Below are 15,559 nucleotides of genomic sequence, written 5' to 3'. Positions count from 1 at the left end.
AGACTGACCTTTACTGGTATTTGAGAAAAAAGAAACACATGCCGCGATCCTGCAGAGGGTTTTGAAAGATACACAGGCACACACACGCGCGCCATTCTTTTTGCTACAAACTTCCTTGGGCGCGGCTCCCGCATTTGTGGCGCGATTACCGACGACCATAAGCATAAGACGTGTATGTACGGGGAGCAACATACGCGGCTCGCTGTGTACGGTGGCCACATGCCGTCTGAAGAAGGCGTTTACTCTCGCGTTAGAGTTTTTGCCCCGGCGCATACTGGCAAGTCATCCGAATGTGCTTTTTTTACCTACGCTGCTGCGTCTAACGGGGTTGGGATTGTAATCGATAGAAAGACGGATAGATTGGTGGATGTGAAAGAAAAAGTGGTTCCACCAGAACGGCGCACTTGACAAGGCGTAGGTTTCGGGTTTAAACGTCGAAAAGAATGCTCACGTGAAGCAACGCGCAAATTGGAGGGAAAAAAGGTACTTAAAGGACAATATGTCCGAAAGCTAGTGCACGCTTGTGCTTCAAGCAATTCGCTCGAAATGGTTTGTAACGGCGTCGTTCTAGCCACGTGACATGAACGTTTGGTCGTGCGTTGTAATACACCTTTATTCTTCAACCCATGTTGCATCATTTCTTTGCACTGCCGGTGCCAATTAGAAGGTACAGAAGGTTGCTTTAAGCACTCGCCACTAAACCATATCACCTATTACTGGTTGGGTCTGATATCCACGCGGCAGGGGGTCGTTTGGGCTGGGCGTAAATGTACGCGAGAGTACATGGGTGGTGATACAGAAATTGATTAAAATGTCGATGTTAGACTAATGATGCCCGCAGTGAAGCAGCAGGTAGCTAATGGAAAACAAATTTAAATTGGAGTGGAAAGAATCTGTGACGCTGTTGGTAGCGTGTTGCACTGCAAGAGAGATAAATGCATACTCAAACAGCATGTACTGTGACATAAAATGGCAGTTAAAGCCGTTTGGTTTGAAGTTTTGGTTTGGATATTGTTTTATAAAACATTAGACTGTAAAGACACTTTGGATACACTGTTTCTAATTCAATAGCTTCATTTTATGGTTGTAGTTTTCTACAAACCTCTTTAAAAATCTGTTCATAACAAATGGAAATCGATACAAGGATATGAAATACATGATATACAGTATAGATGATTGATATGTAGAACATAGAACATACTAACAGTGCAATAGCAGGGTACGAGATCTTGATCTCACTAAAAAGAGTAACAAGGTAAACAAATACTGAACCAGCGATATGATCTAGTCAATGTTCCAGAGCAAAACGATAATTCTGATTGTTTTTTTCTTTTGTTTCTAGTTTGGTGTAAATTCTTCTGATTCTTCTTCTTCTTCTTCTTCTTCTTCTTCTTCTTCTTCTTCTTCTTCTTCTTCTTCTTCCTCTTCTTCTTCTTCTTTTTCTTCTCTTTCTTCTTCTTCTTCTTCTTCTTCTTCTTCTTCTTCTTCTTCTTCTTCTTATTCTTATTCTTCTTCTTCTTCTTCTTTGGCACAACAACCGTTGTCAGTCAAGGCCTGTCTGTATCACTAGTGGGTTTGGCTTTCACTGACTTATTGATTTATCCATATCAGGTTAGTAGGATTGATGTATAGGAGCGCGGCATATTCGTAAGAATCAGATTCAGTTATCAGTTATGTAGAATTTCATATAAACAAATCATTTGGTGTAAAATAACCAACCCAGTTTTTTATACCAGCTTTTCAAATAAAATTCTGTAAAAGGTCAAGTATAAAGGGTGAATACCAGCTTTTCAAATAAAATGCTGTAAAAGGTCAAATATGAAGGGTGAAACGCTTCGTTAGCTATAGTTCAAATTGAAATTGTATCTTCAAATCAAATTATCTTCAATAATATTACAAGATTTATGTGTATGATTTGAATTTCTTTCATACTACTAAAGATGTAATCAATGCTGTAATGAAAAAGTTTCGGTATAAAAAAATACATTCAAAGAATGACATGCCACCACGTGATAATTGCATCCATCCTAATAGTCTCATTGAACCTAATTTGTACTATTGCTACTTAATGGACACATTTAACCTTCCTATTCGCACGGGGCTAGACCTCTACAATGCAACAAGCTCTACAAAGCTAGTTCAAGTTTCTCACGACCCAAAACATTAAGCAAACCAGCAATCGTCTTCAAATGAACCGTTTCAAACGGTTAAAGTATCAGCAAAAACACACTCACTCCCGATGGACATAACAATTCATTCTCACTCGAAATGTTGTACCAATCAATGTCAAAGTACAACTGCAATGGTTACAAGCGTATCAAAAATGATTCATGGCTGTTTGTTGTTGTTTTGCTCTTCTCTGCTCTTTCTACTCCCCTGCTTATCCCCAATCGGTAATTGGTTACAATTCGATCTCACATTGTCGCGTGCAGCACCGGATGAAGGGCAAGGGTACCACACGCACACACAATTTTGCAGCTTCGATTCATCCAAAATTGTTGTCACAAACAACAAACAGCCAAAGATCCGCCAACACTCGTTGCTCGTTTTTGCACGAAACCTGGCCACGTATGACTAATGGGACGTAGCTTTGACAAATGAGCATCGCCAAATCGTTCGCCAAATGTACGGAGTGTGTACAGAGAGTGTCGTAACCAGCGCGAATCGATTTCCCCGCCAAGAAGGTGGTCGGTGAAAAATAAGACTTCTTCCAGCGGCCTTGACCAAGCTGGGGTGTACTCGCGAACCTAGGACCGTGCCGAAATGGGTAAAATTATTTTCTTGTTAGCACAACGGGTTGGAAATGTCAGCGTACACAAAAAAAAAAACAAACACACAAACGAAAGAAAAACTAATGCTGCACCATGCAAAGCCAAAAAAGCCGACCCGAATCCATTTCCTTCGTCCGTCATGTTTGTTGCATTGTTAGTGGAGTTTTGGAGAGCTTTTTGTTGTGTTTTGAGACACCAATAGATACAGAGATGGTGCGAAAACAAAAACTGACCAACCATCGATTAATTGTTTGGACTTGTACGAAGAGTCCAATTAGGGATGGGCTCACCGGGAGACAGGAAAAGGGATGGACCAACGCTCGAGGGAAGGACTGATAGGACCGGCTGTATGGTTAGACGCGACCACGAAAACCTCACGCCGCAGATTGCGGGTGACCAATTTTTCGATACTGACCAACACCCGACTTTTTCTTTACGCTTCACATCCGCCTGTGGCTATGAAGTGATCTCGTGTGTCCAATTTGTCAGGCGTGGGGCTGACCTTAACCTTAAACACAACTCTTGACACGAAGGTCCCACCCTACAATGGTGTCGTGTGCTATGGTTTGTTGTCGGGCGTTTGACGGCAGAACTTTGAAATTGGAAAGAATGGCTGTCAAGATGTGCTTTGCGGTTGTTTGATGAATATTTAGTATTTGCAAACGTACAAATTCCCTTGGACGGAAGAGCAACGCACGCGAAACATGCTCCCATTGTGGGGCGGTTAGAAAGGATCTCAATCAGACCGGCTTAGGCGGTACAAGGGGAGAGCCTCAGGGAAGTTAGGTCCAGCCTCAAAACAAAAAAGGTCACCCCGAACAAATGTTTGGCTTTGAGAAACCCTTCACCATCACTCCGCTGACTTTGAAGTGCTTTTTAATGAAATGCTAAGTGATAAAAAACGGCCAAACATTGATGACATTCGAGATAGAATTGTGTATGTTGTGTTCTGTGGTGCGGGAACTATTGCTGATGGGTCCAATAAGTTCGGGATGAATATTCATACCCTCTTCAGGGCCCGGAAGCATTTTCTTGGATGCTTAAAACATGCCCATCGGTCACTGTCTCAGTCACTAAAACGCCTTCACTAATTGCATCCATTAGCACCCAGATGGCGCGGGACTGACTGATGCACAGAGTGCGATCGTGTTGTGGACGCTCCGCCATCCGGAAGCTGGAACACCGGTGGCAGGGTATTGGGTAAACAAACACATTCCCGTATTGTTTTTCGGAACACCTTTTGAAACTGCGATGTAAAAGCATCATGCATAAATATGAGCTGTGGCTTAGCGGCTGAACGGCTGGTTTTTGTGAAAAATTATGATTTGTGGTTCGTGAAGCTCTAGTGAAAAAATGGGACGAGGTTTTAGAAGAGTGCTTTAACAAAGCTTTAAACTAATGTGTTCCTGTGGGTGTAAAATAGTCATTTTTTGTGCCATTACCTTCTGATAATTGAATTCAAAAGTAATGTTTTAAATTGAATGGTTAGCGTTTATAGCTAATGGTTTCTGAAGTACTCATAGTATTGACACTGAGCAACTGTATCACAACATATTTTTATTAGTTTAAAGATTCAAGTATATGTGTAATTTTAGTTGTTTGAAGGTGTAGACTTATAAAGAAATTGAAAACAATTATAACATTTTCTTGTATTTGTTATTGTTCTGCCCCATTATCTCAAGTATTTAAGAAGAAAAATAAAACAACGCAACATGTTACGCACGCGATTCTAAATTTTTTTTTTACCAATCTAATCGTAGTAACCATTGTTTATCCTTCCAAGTCAAAATAAGATGTTTCTGGAAACACGAATTATCCCGTCCGAACGGATATTCGGGTAAACTTGGGAGGATAAATTTAGTATAAAAGTAGGCCATATTTTAAATAAAGCAGGATTCAAACGCAGAAGCTCTTGGAGTAAAGAGGTTTAATTCTAAATATCCGAAATAGGACAGAGCCCCTGGATTTCCGAGCCAAACACCCCCTTCCGTCTGCATAGGCTTCCCAACCTTGGATCAGAAGCAACTAGCGGGAAGGACTGGTTAGTAGGCGAAGTATCAAATACTCTGTCCACTCTGCTGCTGTTTGTTTCTCCTCCGTTACAACCCTGCAACTCTTGCTGAGGGCCAAACCTTCGCGTGGCCTGCCGCAGAAGCTCGGTTCGTAACACAACTGTTTTGTAGAAAGGTGATTGGCACTCAAAATGGATCGACTCATACTCATACAGGAGTAAACAAAAAGTAACAATGCCACGGACGATAAGTATATAAATATACACGCAATGATTCATTAGCGTGGGATATCTTGATTTTAGGTGTTTTTAATAATTAAAATTGGCTTGTTTTACCAGTGAAACTGGAAACCACACAAACTTTATGAAATGGATATTGGAAGATCGATGATCGATTAAAGATAACATATAATTTTCGATTTGAAGAGTCGAATGAGGCTAAAGGATTGCTCATAATGAATGTGTTGGATACATTGGAAAGCTTCTTGTTGTACACGTCAGGTAAGTAAAAACAACTAATCCAACAAATCATATGGTCCTTGATTGTCATTGATGTAGATCAAGAATCTTTTAGATACCGCATGGTCGTTTCCACAGTAGCATGTTATCTAACAGACCAAACCAAATCATTCTGCAATTTAAAAAAAAATATGTCAAGATTTTGTCCGAACGATCGTCATGTTCGTTGGTGAATGAAACACTTTCCAGCCATTTGTAGGGTTTATTGTAGCTGGGTTGAATCCTCGAGCAACTAAACAATGCAACATGAAAAAACAACCGTTTTGAGCAGTCATATGTAGCAGATTTTGACTCTTTTCGTCCATGCTGTCCAGATCGGTAATATTGTCAAGAAGATATTGGAATCCAGGTATTGACTGCTGTTGACAAACGCCTTCCTCTTTGGGAAGTAATCGCATGATCATTGCGATGAGTCTGTTGGTGATGGAGATGTTGGACTTGCGATGAATGTATGTTGTGCACACTGTATAAGCTAGAAGAGCTTCTAGAACGTATCCGTCATGCAGCATATCGTTTGCATGATACTCAGGCAATGGTAATTGAACGTTGGTTGAGGAACGTACACAGCATACTTTAGGAGGACGATTGTCGTTTAGTATTGCTGTTGTTGGAAAACAAAAATCGTCAGAAATATCAGTTTCTTCGTTCAGAGGGATGTTTTGTTGGATGCACAGGTGTTGAAAGATAATTTTGAACGAAGTAAATATATTACAGTGTTTTCAATGATATTATTGACATGTTCAGCGAGTTGTTGATTCATTCGGGCATATAATTGACACTTTCAGCGAGATATTGAATTGTTCGTAAGCAGGCGTTGACATGTTCAGCGATTCTGTAGTGCTGTCATTTGTTTTGTTTACACACTGTGCCACAGGGTTCAATTTTTCATTCTTAAAAGTCCAAAAAGTAGCTAATAATCATTCCCCAAGCTGTTTATTACATAAATTAGTTTAAAAAAGCTTATTTTTTCGAAAACTGTTTGTTTACCTCCTGATGAGAATGATCCAAGCTGCAGTCCAAGGGGTACGAAAGTGACAGCTCTATAGTATCGCCGAACTTGTCAACGCCTACTTCCAAACAGTTCAATATCTCGCCTGAAGAGTCAATTATATGCCCAAACGAATCAACAACTCGCTGAACATGTCCATAATATCATTGAAAACCCTGTAATGAATCAATTTGAATGTGGTTTGTTTTTAGCTTAGAAATAGCTTCTCATTTCTATAAGTTTTGTTTGTTTGCATTTTCTTTGGTCGTATCAATAACACAGCAAAGTGAAAATATGATATCAACTACAAGTTTTCGTAGATTGAGTGATGGTGTTTATGAATTTTATGGTTTAATAGTACAATTTTTCATTTAATTACTGAATTACAGTTTATGTTTTTAATAAATCGATGTGACCACTTCTGAAGAATAATTCTTTACAGCTCTTTTTCAGATTAACTTAGCCTGACCAACCAACGTGAAAGTTGTTCTTAAGCCACTTTAGAAACAAGCAAATACAGCTCCCAGATTTGCTGATAAAATATAATCTATGCAATTGCAAGCGAATTAATAATTCAAATACCTCAACCAATTCTAACCTTGTACCAGGGGGATGGTGAGCGAGCGCCACCGCTAATCCGGATCGTTTCGTTGCTCTAGGTGCGACCAACCCGTTCGGAGTCGCTCGATCGCTCCCAGGGGAGGAAAAAAAAACAGGAAACGCTTTAATAATTATTAACCACCCGCCATCTCCCGGGTGGACACGCTACATTCACCCGTCGGGCTGGAATGGTGAATAAAAAAAGAACCTTGAACGGCAACACCGCGGCAACTCCCTTCGAGAGTGAACTATTTATTGCTTTGAAAAGGCAAAAATTCTTAACCCACGGCCGTTGCAGCTTAGCAGTCTCGGCTGGGGCGTCGGCATCAGACTGTTTTGCCCTGAGTCATGGGTTGACATTTAAACACTTTTGTCACCGTGCATTGGCCACCACCGAAAGCCCTCCGAAAGGCTCCCGGTGGGTGGGTGGGTGTGTGTGTGTGTTTGAGTCTTTTTATGTCCCGCGTTTGTGACGCTTTTGCGCGCCACGATCACTCGTACGCCGTGACATGTATGCCGGATATGCTGGTCTAGTAGGATATGGTCCGTCCCCGAATGACTTTGCACAACCGAGAGAAGCAGACCAGCGTCTCCAGCGTGCAGTGGGTTTAATTAGCAAAACTACCCAAAAGGTGACTGCCGGTACGGACGGTGGTCGTTTGCCATGCGAGCATAAATCTTTTTCCTTCACTTTCCGTTTGATGATGTTGAGGCATTTTCGGGATAGTAAATGAACACCTGGCCGCTCGGAGTCCTGTGTGGATAAAGGAGCACACGAAGAATGTCATCCCGCTTCCTGGGTGTGACCTTTACGATGTGAGATGGATAGCTTATCCTATCGTGTTTGGTAAATTAATATGCCAACATCAATTAGCCGGGAGAGAATGATCATTTAGCAAAGTGATCGCGAGACTGCAATTTGCTTTACTGGCTGATTTTATTATTTTCTCACACAACATAACGCATTTAAAATCGTACAGTTGCTTCAAAAGCGTCTGCTTTGGGTTCGTTTTCATCTGCCATCTTGCACAAAATACTTAGCCACGGCTGTTTTGTTTGTGCATTTGGCAATCATCTGCCAGGGTGGGGACGGTTTGCTAAAGAGCAAATGATACGCATCGAGCTTCAGCGTTCAAGCGGGTGGCCGCATTCAATTAATACGCTTGCAAAAAAATAAACATAAAATGGGCAGAAGATGATCGTTGGCGTTAAGAAATGTGCTCCTAATTTTTATTTCACCTTTGAGCTACAGTTACAATTGAATTTTCATTGCTGCACGTCGGGTGCAGACGCGCTGCTCGTCGAAACCCAGTGGCCAGTGGAGATGGAAATGGAAAATTGTAAGCCACTGTGTCTGTGTGGAAAACTGGGGTGACGAATCTGTCTCTGCCATTAATCCGCCCGCCTTTCGTCATTGCTGCAGCAGCTCGTTTTTATCTATTAAAGACAAATTACCAAATCCATCAACACACCCGTCGTTCGGTGGAAGGCAAGATGGATGATCTTGAGCGAACCGTCTTTCGGCTGCTGCAGCGGTGCTGAGACGCAGTCCGCGTCCCGGAAAGTGGATGGTGTGATTTATGTTCCAGATGGTGTAGAAAAAGAAGCACACCACAGAAGTACCGTAGCGGTAACAGCTGCCCGGTAGCCCGGTTGGAGATAATTTGCTTCGCTAGGGGACCCATCAATTTGTGCGAATTTAAAACAAAGAAGCCGAAATGGAAACAGCAAATGAAAAACCATTGGGTTGGAAATTTAAAATCGGCTAGTTCTCACAGTTGTTTTGTTGCCTTTTCACCTGTTTTTTTAGGATGATGAAGATGATCGTTTCGCTCGTCGAGATCGCGGTGCTAAACGGGTGCTGGTACGTTTGGGTGTACCGTTGGTTTTGTTTGATTGGAGTGTGTTTACAGACTGGCCAATCTTTGTCACAATTTAGGTAAACGGTACATTTGAGGTGCGCGCTGTTGACGCTTTGCGGACGATTTGTACATCAACATTGACTGAAGACGTGTTTGAGCAACTTCATTTATCACCATTGGAAACGAACTGTACAATAAGATTCTTAAATGGATCTGGACTAAAATGGACTGAAACGAAGATTTTTGGTGTATTGGTTTATATTTTGCATTGTTTAACCTTACACTGTAACGATACATTTATTTACAAGAAACTAAAACTTTAACTTACATAAACTTTATACAAGAAACTGAATAAAGAATGGAATAGAAACTTTACAACAGCAGCATACATGAGCATACAAAAAAGGAAACTTAATAGAAAATTTTATGTAAAAAATAGGAAAACTTATCCATTTCCAATATGTTGTAAAACCATATACTGCATATGATTTCGAAGGGTCGTTTCAAATATTACCGATAAGGGTATCCTTTCCTAATGATCTCCCGTTGGCCTATATATTTGTTATAATTCCTAACCATAGTCGCATATACTTTGCTTTACAACATAAAGATTTTATCACTGCAAAATAGACCACTGTAGTATGACTTGTTACTGCTTAAATTCTCAGCTGGAAGCCTTCTATTGTAAAGCACCGTACCTTTGCCCATAATGCAACATCCGTTCGTTCTAGAAGCTCGCACACCACCATCGGTGGTAATAAACAGTCGCCCAAGCCAATCAAATTAAATTATGGCACATTTAATTTTCTTCCACACGGTGGCCACCGCTAGAAAGTAGCGCGAGCAATGTGGAGCAACCGCTGGCCACAGACACAGACTGGTAGGGTAGCCCTTCCCCTCCGAGTCCCTTCCTGTGCAGCGCCGGCAAGAATGTGAGACCCGCTTCACTGGGGGGGGGGGGGGTACGGTCTGGGGAATTATTGCCCAATTTGTCTGCAACATCAAATTTTATTCCTCACGGCTTCACATCGGGTGTTGATCGATTTTCGGATTTGTCCTCGATAAAGACCGCCAGTATCCGCTCGGTTTCGGGGTAGGGTTGTCCGTGAAATGGTAATGGTGATTGTCCGTGGCGTTACGATCGCGCGAGGGAGAGTGCAATGATAAATTGGTGCCGCACCATTCGTTCAAACAGCCGCGCACATGGTGGACCTTATGAGCCGGTTGGAATGCAATTCGTGTCCGAAAAAAAAGAGACACACGCCTTGGTCAAAAGCACATTGAGCCGGGGTGGAATCTGGAGCACAAGAATGTGTCGAGTGGATTTACCGTGAATAGGTGTTTATTCGGGTAGGTATCGAGTGCCCCCCGCAGATGATGAAGGTTCGAATGGTAAGGTGATTGAATTATTGTTGTTCTGTTCTGTTGTTGTTTGGGGTGGTGCCGTTGGCGGCAAATCACGATTTGAAATGGGGTATAATTGAATTTATGACAACTCATTTATCAGATAGCTCGTCAAGTTCTTCCAGTTTTGGCTGGTGTTCGTAAAGTTATGCCAATTTGATCAGCTATTCATAGTTTGGGGTTGCCATTTGCCTTTCGTTTCTGTTGATTCTCTAGATTCAGAACATTGAGTATGATTGATCATTGGTGTAAAATGTAGCATTTTTAGAGCGCTGTGCTATTAATGCACATTGTTATTCGAAGTAGGACATCTTTTTTACAGTTTAAAAAAAGCAAAAAAAGAATAAAAATATCAAAATTCAATATTTTCAAGAACGAAGTCAAGTTTATTTGGTCTAGTTTGGTCAATGATACCAGATTACTATCAAAAGACTTGAATGCTGGTTAAAGAAAGTAAAGCGACGAACTCCAAAAATAACTTGTTAAAGGCATATTTTTGAAACTTTTGCACAAAAATTATATAAAAAGGTATGAAAAAAATATGATGTATATTAATTTTGAACAAAATGTAACAAAAATATGCCTTTGACAAATTATTTTTGGGGTTCGCCGCTTTAGCTTCCTTAACATGCATTTAAGTCTTTTGATAGCAATTTGGTATCATTGACCAAACTAGACTAAATTGAAAACTTTGTTCTTGAAAATGTCGAGTTTTGATGTTTTCATACGCGTTAGCTGCTTCTATTAAATTGTTAAAAACCGTTAGTAAATTTTTTTTTATCCAAGTATATAGTACATAATTTTATCAAAACAACCTTATTGTTTTTTTTTAAATGATTTATTAATCATTGAGGCTTTTTTACAAAAAAACCACTCCCAGCGATTTACAAAGTGTTCCTATCGGGGTAAAAAGAATCAACAATATAAAAAAAACTGAGATCTGATTATTGTGATTAAATTTTACTCTAATTAACAGCTGCAAGCACCTGAAACAACCCGAAGCGAAAAATAACGGACAAATAACAAACCCATTAAGGCGCAAATTAGATAAGCCTTCGCGCACCTTAATGTTTTACTCGGCACCGTAATTGGGCGGCACCACAGCAATGGGCCGCCCTTCAGCCACAGCAAACTGTATCGGTGAAATTATCAATCCACCGCTCACTAATAATCACACCCAGAGTGTGCTCTTTGCGCGATTCGTCCTTCGACTGGGCAACACCGCACCAAACCCCAAAGATACCACGGTGCATACAAAAAGGACAATCGCTGCTTTTATGTTACAATCGATTACCGTCAATTACCGGATCCGGCCCCGGTTTGAACCATTTTAAATTGCGAACACAGCAACGAAATAGGTTGACGACAAAAGGTGGACATACCCAAATACAGCATACGGGGCCCGCTTCCGAGCGCACCGTGTACTCGGTAAATGGTTTTATCCCTTTTGGTTCGACTTTGACTGGCGGAAGGTCGCCTAGTGTTGCGCTGGTTGCGTTCGGCTGGGCTGGTTTTGCATCCACAGGACACACACACACACGGTAGCTAAAGTTCATCGAAAAGTCCCTGGCCGACGGACGGACGGCCGGACGGTGCGCTGAAGGTCGACGAATTTCCGCCCGTGAAGGACGCGCACGCACTACATGCGTCGCGTTGAAACAATAAATGTAATAAATACCATCCATCCTCTCGGTTCGGCATTCGCTTGACCGCTCCCTTATCTGCCGCCCGCCCAAAGGCAAAACGGCACGAAATGGTACTCGCCTTTTCTTTTCTTTTTCCAGTAAGGAAGAGTGCGTCACGGAATCACCTTTCGGTGTCCGGCTTGGCAAAGTTTAAGGTCAATGTTGTCGTAGCTGCTGCTGCTGCCGTTGCTGATGATACTGAAGATCATGATGATGATGATGATGATGGGGTGGGTTGCGTCTGTTAAGCGCGTGTCGCAGCCACGCCGCCGGGAAAGGAGAAAGATACCCGCATGACACGCTGGTTAAAGCTGCGGCAATAAATGTCTGACATTAAGTACCCGCTATCCAGCGTAGGGCTTGGGTTTAGGGCGAGGGCGAGCGGTCTCTGTTGGCGAGTGAATTTGATTGGTGAGGAAGGAGCTACAAAGAAATTGTAAGAAATAAAAGACAGAGCTCGTATAATATATGACGCGATAAGGAGAATAAACAAGATACGCACAGAAAGTAAGCGTATGCTGAAGAAAACACTAAAGGAGTTATTCTGTGCTGGCAAGATTTCGTTCGGAGAAGTAATTATCTCTATCAGAATCGTATTGTTCGCTGTACAATCGCGATATGACGAAGCTTAAGTTCATTGGCAAGCTTAATGCCTTTTTATTTCCCTGTAATAAGTCTGGAGTGGTTGTAATACGGGGCAATATAAGGTATAATACATCATTTAAATACGAACAATGCTTCGATGTGAAGAAAACCCTTTTCCTGTCACTTTATGTGGCTGTGTTAAAATGAAAATAATTTCCGTATGATTAATTTTTTTAAGAGTTCAACAAAAATCGAGGATCGAGTCATAAAAGTAGCTTTTACAACTACTTCGGAACAATACCTTCTAAGATTAAATGTCGTATGAGGACAGCATACCAAATGAAAAGCAAACATTTTGATTCAGATTAATTACTATCATGCTACTTGGAAGAAGAAAGAATCTTATCCATTGTTGTACAGATTGCCGGTGTAACAATTCCTATGCAAATTAGTCTGAATCTGAATTAATCTGAATGAATTATTATTAGCTTAAAGCCGAATTTAAGTTTTTGCAGCAGTAATCATCAACGTTTTTACGAGAGTTCAAAACCAAAGGAAGATTATTTTTTCTAATTTTAAATTTGTACATAAAAATAAAATGATATTATAATAAAACATAATAAGAAAATAACAACTCATGTCCTTCAATACTCCCTATTAATAGGTTGTTCTTATTTGAAATTTAAACTGATGGGCTAAAATGTATGAATTAATTGCTTATCCATGCTTTTGAACATAATTAACAAATTTATTATAAATAATTTTTGTTTTTAAATGAAGGTCGTTAACTTTTTGTAATTACATCGTTATTCATTTTTTTTTTTTGTAATGACAGCATTCAAGATTTATGTTTTAGAGTGATCAAATAAACTTTCCATGATAGCAGCTCCTATAATTAAGGATCAAGTATATTTTTGTGTTAATTGAAGATATTTCCTGTGACATCAGTTTTTATACTGAAAATTAAAAGATTGTTGAGAAAAATGCATTTAAATAAATCGTACATTAAGGCAAACGATCGAAAGCAATCGCGCACCACATTCAAAGTGACCCATCGTGCGCATTGCGCAATCGCGGAACCCGGACGGTACCGCGGTGGTGACAAATTTTTCACTTTTTCTCAACTTGCCACCGATCGCCACCCTCGCCCCATAAAATGCACCCTTAATACTCATTCCGTTCCAATTTTTCCCTTTCGTTCGGTGGTAAGTGGTACGATTTAAACACACAGACTCGCGAACAACGAAAGAGAATAAGAAGAAGTAAAAAAAAACAGTTCACTTCCCCAGTTCGGCCCCCCAGTTTCAAGGCAAGGACGGACACAGACGGACCGTAGTGATCGGTTTTCACCAGCAGCGTGCCTCCCGCTCCGGCTGCTGCATAACACGGTATCGGTACGCCGCGAAAAAGCTCGCCAGCCCGTACAATTGAAAGCGAAAACACGAAACGCGATCGTGCTCTAGTTTGCTTTGCCCTGCCGCACCGCATCGTCCCCGTACTTGAGGGGTGGGGAGCCGGCATACTCGTCGTGTTCGTACCCTCCCCCCACCCAACCAACCGGAGTGGTGTAGTGGCCCAAGAAGGGGAAGACGGAGCTTTCTTTTTCACCACAGCACGACCTTCACAGCACAGCGTATACAGCGCGCGGAAGGGATTTGTGGCTGCGCCGAGCTTTCGGGTGAGTGTTCAACGAGCCAAACTCACCACGGCACGGATCTCCCCACTCTCTAGCAGGCGTTGGAACTCATCTGCACGGGCGATCGTGCACACTACAAGTGAACATGAGCGTACACTACTGCCGCTTCTTGTAAGACGCTTTAGCGTAAGCTGGTAAGCTTTCGGATCGTGCTCGTGATCTTTCGTGCCCGCCACTCACAGGCTCCGACCGTGGCGGGCACTCACGGTGGCCGTCGCGCAACCAGGCTAGCGAGGCGGCAAATTTACTGCCAATAATGAAATTAGTTTAAGAGAAGTGCTCGCCAGAGAAGCACTGGAGCCGGCGTGTCTTGCGAACGGGGTCTCGTCTTTTTTCCTTTAGCTGGTTATTTCCCGCTGTGGCGTGGCGTTCCAGGCAGCAAACAGTGCGCAGAAGCGCAACAGCAAACGGCGCAACCGTCCACCGAAATAGGAGAAAGGAGGCCGTGGTGGTTTCGTGTCGATTTTCGAGAGAAAAAAAAACACTTTGCTGCTGTCCCCGCGCTCGGAAAAGTGCGCCTGTGGGAGTTTAACGAGAACAGGGAGGGGAGAAAAACACCCCGAAAAGGAAAACTGTGGAAACACCGGCCGAGACACGGCAGCCCGTATTTCGTCGCCTGTCGATTCAAGCATAGTCCTGCGCGTTAAGATTGTCCCTACGATTCGACAAGTGACAGCCTGACTCGATCCCAGCCCGATCAGCCATTAGTGCTCCAGTTTGCAACGCGATCGTAAGAAAGAAAACGGCAGGAGAGCACAAAACAAGGCAAAGCGCGGAAAAAGATCTACAAGTGTGTCTGTGCGTAGGAAACGAATTTCAAACGATTCCTTCTATTGCGTTCGCTGCTGGATGCAAGGAATTTTCATTTAGTGGCTATCGCGTGTGTGTGTGTACTTGTGTGTGTGCTTTTGTGTGCAGATTGTGCCTGACGCGGGAGTTTGTGTGTGTGTGCAGACTGTGCACCTGAAGCGAAATTGTGTCGAATATTTGCAGAAAAATATCTCTGCCGTCCGTTCGAAAGTGATCGAACAGAAAGCGGCCACGTGTCTGTGTGTTTGTGTCTGTGTGTGTATGTGTATGTGCTGAAACTCCGGTGAAACAAGCGCAGCGCCCCAACCCGTTTCTGCTAACGATAACGGAAAATAAAAGGGCTTTTTTTTTCTGAACGACAGAAAAAGAGCTTTGCTTCGTGCGTGCTGGTGTGCTTCTTTCTATGGCTCGACCGATAGGAGCGTAGAGTGTTGTAGCGTCTGCGTGCTTTAGCAAGTACCCGTGTTGTTTCACAACTTTATACCGCCTTAAAAACCGAACACACTCACAACACAACATCCACGATGGAGTTCAAATTTGGAATGCTCTGGATCGTCAGCTGTATTTTGCTGCTTAATCAAGGTACGTTGAGGACATGATAGAAAGGGCTAGAAAATAAGAATAAACC

The 15,559-nt window shown here is 42.1% G+C and overlaps 1 protein-coding gene across 4 annotated transcripts in view; it reads left to right on the top strand.

The window, feature by feature from the left end:
- The first annotated feature begins 14,380 nt into the window (after positions 1–14,380).
- Positions 14,381–15,559, top strand: part of LOC1277459 (mucin-2) — a 138,158-nt gene continuing 136,979 nt past the window's right edge. For 2 of the 4 annotated variants that reach the window (XM_061662191.1, XM_061662189.1), the window contains exon 1: positions 14,381–15,513. In XM_061662191.1, coding sequence (XP_061518175.1) covers positions 15,456–15,513 — 58 coding nt within the window. In that variant the 5' untranslated portion in view covers positions 14,381–15,455. The remainder of the gene's footprint in view (positions 15,514–15,559) is intronic. The other 2 variants (XM_061662193.1, XM_061662192.1) reach the window with 1 other exon arrangement.

The sequence above is a fragment of the Anopheles gambiae genome, chromosome 3 (genome assembly GCF_943734735.2).
Source record: "Anopheles gambiae chromosome 3, idAnoGambNW_F1_1, whole genome shotgun sequence".
Taxonomy (NCBI): domain Eukaryota; kingdom Metazoa; phylum Arthropoda; class Insecta; order Diptera; family Culicidae; genus Anopheles; species Anopheles gambiae.
This window is presented reverse-complemented; position numbering and strand designations above follow the sequence as displayed.